Here is a 4,968-nt window from a genome sequence, read left to right as displayed (position 1 = left end):
ATTAGCGCTCCTGGCTCTGTCGGTAGGCCTGATGTTCGTGGTCTTCACCCTGGTATATTTGGACCAGATGGTGGGCCCCAAAACGAACTGATGATAAGGGCCAATACCGTAAAGAATAAGCTCGCTCGGGTTGGTCGAGAACTTCCCATTCCAAGATTCAGGTGTTATGGATGGGTTCATTCTCTTCCTGACAAATGGTGGGCTAGGATGACCAAATACGTACTCCATCGTTGGGATCAGGAGTTGCGGGATTTGGGATTATATGCTCCAATCCGAGCTAGTATGCATGGTCTCCCAGTGAGTGCAGATCATTTTATGGCTTTGTTCGAGTCTTATATTCCGGAGACCAATACCTTTCTTACCAAGTATGGGGAATTAGGGCTTCCGCTCCACGAAATGATGAAGGTATCCGGATTGCCATTGGGGAATACTCCTTACCAAGAATATTTTCCTAATAATCGTCAGTTGATGAAAATGAAGAAGGCCTGCTCTCCTGCTTATGACATCCTCTGGGAGTTAACTTGTCATTATCAGATAGCGATAGCCAAGATTGAAGTGAAGAGTAAGAAGGCGGCTCGAGTCAGTTTAAAACAGTTCGCCGACTACCTATTTCAGAACCTTGAGAGCCCGACCGGTGAAGAAGTCTGTGAATCACCGATTCTGACCCCTTCTGACGTCAACCAGCTAATCACGAAGATTAATGCTCAGTCTTACAGAACTGAGTCATCTGAAGGTGGTTTTCTTAAGGGCACCAAGTTCAACACTTTCTTGTGGCAAGCCACAAAGAGAATGAAGCCTGCAACTCTTCTTTCTGGTTATCTGGCCATTTGGCTAAAGAGATGTGTAGTGCCGCATCAGTCTTCTGAGGCGCTTCCTCTTGAAGTTCTCTTTCCCGCCGTGCAACTAGTTGTCAGAGGCAGGTTATCTCTTCTTTCTGCTATGATTGCTGACCTCCATAGCGGTTTGCGTAACCTAGCCAACACCTTTACTAAAGTGGGTGCCGAGCCTTCAACTAAGATTCCTTTGTCGAGCGTCGAATTTTCGTACACCTATTTGATGGCGTGGCTAGGTCTCCATCGAGCGGACATGATGTCAGCACCTGATGCGTCTGATCCAGAAATCCCCTTGCTGCAGCTCTTAGAAGGATGTAAGTGGTTATATCCTTCCCGACCATGGACTGACCGTGTGAGGCAATTCAAGAATGCCAAATGCTGGGAATTCTATAAGTGTTTCCCTCGGTTTTCTGGTGCCTATAATGACACGCTTGTTGACGAGGAAATGCCTGGGGCTAACAGGACCTCTCTCGACGTGGGTAGCTTCCATTGGCTCATGAACATTCGCCCAGGCTATAATGTTTTTCGGTCGAGGAACCTTTGCAGGATTGAGCCTTATTTTCCTTGCCGTTTTGCGCGACAATTCGGCTACGATCAACTATACATCGGGAATCCCAATAAATGGTTGATAAACTGCGGAGGCCTTATTGATGGGGTACGTGCCTGGTTCTGGAATGTTGCTGGCTGTACCGGAGCTCGATTTAGTTTGCCTGTCGCTGAATGTTGCCGGCTGTACCGGAGCTCAATTTAGTCTGCCTGTTGCTGAGCCTGAACTCCGCACGACCTTTGTTTATTACCGGTGGATTTTAGCCGCCAATACTCCTCTTGCGAAGAAAAAGCTTTCCGAACTGGGATCTGAGGTCGTGGTTCGGAGAATTGTATCAAAAAAGGGAAAGGAACCTGCTACATCTTCCCGCAAAGGAAAACAGGTAGCTGATTCCGAAGCAAGTGACGACTTTGAAACATCCAGTGAAGAGGATGAGAATAGAGATGAAGCAGAGGCTGATGTCCCTCTGTCTCCCGTGGCTCACAGGACTCGTCGAGCTTCTTCACCCAAATCACCCGGTGCTCCTTCTAAGGGTATTAGAATGAAGGAAAAGAACATTCCCCTATCATCCTCCAATAAGATGACCGTGAGATGGCCTGCTCAGGAGGAAGAGACAGAAGAAGAAGAAGAAGAGGTTGCCCCACTTCTTAGCAGGAAAAGATCTCGGCCTACTGCTCCTTCTGAGGTTCAACCTCAGCCAGCTCAAGGAACCGAATTGCGTACCAAGTTTAGATATGAGAGCTCTAAGGTTCCTCGGGATTCTCGTGCCTCGAAGAGGATTAAGAAGACGGCTCATCGGCAACGCCAACTTTCTCCGTTATTTGAGGAGAAGTTCACTCAGGATCTTCCAGTCGATGAAAGGGGTAAAATCTTATTTTTATCTCCTTTTCGTTATCTTATCTTTGAATGGATTTTCCAGTCGATGAAAGGGGTAAAATCTTATTTTTATCTCCTTTTCGTTATCTTATCTTTGAATATAGCATCATGTTTATCCTTTTACCGTTGCAGCTGAGCCAGAAGAGGAAGGGGAAATCGTGCCTGAACCTTCTTCTCCGGGTTTAATGGACGTTGATGAACCCAGTTTCACTGAACAAGTACACAAGGCTATGAATGAAGAACCCCTTGACATGGACATTGCCTCTCCTCCAGCTACCACATCGACCTTGCCAACCGCTGACACAGGTACAGATGTTTTCTCATTTGGGGGGCATTTCCGGAAGATAAGTGAATCGGAACGTGTTCCTCTCCTACTAACTTGTGCGCTTTATCTTCTTTTAGTTAAACTAAAGGAGGTGAGTGCGGATAGTAGCGCTGCTGACCCCGCAATTGTTATTGAAGGTAACCTTATTTTGTTTGCTTTGATTCTTTCATATTTCTTGCATATATGTTGACAGATTTTTCTGCTTAATAGACCTTCCTGTCAACGAACTGAAAGACATAGAACTTACCCATGATATGGGTATCGGAGATTTCGATGAGCGAGACTTCGATCTTGACATTTCTGAAGATGTACACCAGGAGATCTCCGATATATTATCGACTCTGGTTCCATCCGCTACTGCAGGACCAACTACGCGAGTTGATTCAGCTGAAGTAGGTGCATCAAAAGGTATACTCTTTTAGATTCCAGTTTTCAACTGTACTTTCATCTTTTATTGTTCTTGGGGGACTGAAATAAGAATTTTAGACGTAGGACCAACCAACGAAGTTGATGCGTCTACCGTCATTGGTGAATGTGATCAACCTGAAGGTCTGGGTTTCTTACTTTTGGCAAGTCCCCCAGCTGAAGTTGAACCACCGGCCACTGCTCCTTCGACTTCCGCTATTGTCGAAGCTGAACCTGTTGTGCCTTCTGCTCCGACTCCAGTGGATCATGAAGTAGGAGGGTCGAAGGCTACAGTGGAAGAGCAACCTCCTGCTACTTCGGCTCAACTTGGTAAGTCTCATCTAGTTGTGCTTCGAAGTTAGATTAATACTTGCGAAGTGTTTATTCATCCTTTTCTCATTGACAGAACTTGTTCCTCAAGATCTTGTCGCTCTGGATCCGAAACCATCAGGGGTTTGATGTAATGAATCCACCGCCCAGCATTACCTCTACACAAACTTCGGATGTCGTGGAGCAGGTCTCAGCCTCGACAAGTCAAGGTAATTACACTTTGAATTTGGGATAATTCTACTCATTGCCGTATGCGAACGTGTATATTTTATATCTATTTCTCTTTGCAGATCTTTCTTCATCATTGTCCGATTGCATTCGAGCTTTATTGGCAGATGAAGAACCGGACAAAATTGCCCTTTGCATTGACATCCAAAGCTTCATTCTTTTCTTAAACGCCATGGTTGATCGAATTCTCCTTAAAGGTTCACCATTTGAACTTTTCAAGAAGTCTAAGTCTCTCGATCGCCATGTGTCAGGAATTAGAGAACAGGGGTGTGCTGAATTATCTAATTCCATTGAAGCCTATTTGGACGATCTTAAACAACACATTGAACAGTTGCAGAACTTTCGAGCTAATGGCGCATCTTCTTACATCGCTTCTCAAATGGACCTGAGGCTACAAGCATGGCGTGATTCTCAGAAATCCGCTGAATCCGAACTTCAAACACTGAAGACTCGCATTGATCAACTCCGGGTGAGTGCTGCCAAGAAAGCTCAAATCAAGGTAGACCTGTATCGTGATTTGGAATCACGTCGGACAGAGGTAGCCCAGTTAGAGAAACGACTTGCCGAAGCTAAGGATGCTTGCGAATTTTTGGAGTCTGATCTAGCAGAAGTAACTCAAGCTGAGGTGGATATACTCCGGCAACTTAATTTCCAGAACAAGACTTTTGATGACAAAGAACAAGAGGTTGCCAGAATTCAAAGTATCGATGAAAGAAAATTTAAAGCCAAACTGATACCTGAGCTCGAATTGGCTTACGCGACAAAGCTTTCTAAATTAGAAGATGAATTCCGTCATTACAAATTATTGTAATTTTGAAAACATGCATCTTTTCTTTTGTGCTGCTTTGCTTGAACTCTTTTGGTTAATACAATGAACTTTTCTTTTTTATTGAGATTTTATTATGATTACTCATTCTTGTTTAGAATAAATAGTCATAATACTTATAGGATTTTTGGCAAATCCTCAGCCATCAACGGATTTGATATGCCTTTACCAACTACCGTTTGAGTCGGGCTAGTATGTGAATTATCTAAGTCCGTTTCACATATAACGTTGCGCTAAAAGAATTAAACTCTTTTAGGCTTTGAACTATCATATTGAATATGTAGGCTACATGTGTTAGATGTAGGCTTATCTCTAATAAGGGATAGAGATAACATCCCCCATGTGATATGGATTTTAAAGTGTGAATAGGTTGCGCTTCCTATATAGGACAACGAACCCGAAATCAGAGAGGAAGAATTTTATATTCTATCTCCCGGTCTCTTGTTTGTTGGTAGAGATAAACCCAGAATTGGAGAGGAAGAATTTTATCATTCTCTTGGTGCTTTGTTGGCCCAAAACAATGATCAAGGTCAAGAGCAAGCCATCTATTACCTGAGCAGGACTATGATGGGAGCCGAACATCGGTACAATCCGGTCG

The 4,968-nt window shown here is 44.1% G+C and overlaps 1 protein-coding gene across 1 annotated transcript; it reads left to right on the top strand.

Moving 5' to 3' along the window:
* Positions 1,484-2,788, top strand: LOC109847766 (nucleolin-like). Its single transcript, XM_020417005.1, has 4 exons — positions 1,484-2,243; positions 2,389-2,562; positions 2,659-2,718; positions 2,775-2,788. Exons 1-4 carry the CDS (start codon positions 1,484-1,486, stop codon positions 2,786-2,788), a joined length of 1,008 nt encoding a protein of 335 aa, XP_020272594.1.

This window comes from Asparagus officinalis, chromosome 7 (genome assembly GCF_001876935.1).
Source record: "Asparagus officinalis chromosome 7, Aspof.V1, whole genome shotgun sequence".
NCBI lineage: Eukaryota > Viridiplantae > Streptophyta > Magnoliopsida > Asparagales > Asparagaceae > Asparagus > Asparagus officinalis.
This window is presented reverse-complemented; position numbering and strand designations above follow the sequence as displayed.

Bases quoted from the DNA above. Each gene is read 5' to 3' on its own strand.
- LOC109847766 (XM_020417005.1), top strand. From the start codon at position 1,484: ATGGGGTACGTGCCTGGTTCTGGAATGTTGCTGGCTGTACCGGAGCTC. The intron at 2,244-2,388 runs GTAAAATCTTAT...TTACCGTTGCAG, and splicing joins TCTTCCAGTCGATGAAAGGG to CTGAGCCAGAAGAGGAAGGG. The intron at 2,563-2,658 runs GTACAGATGTTT...ATCTTCTTTTAG, and splicing joins CTTGCCAACCGCTGACACAG to TTAAACTAAAGGAGGTGAGT.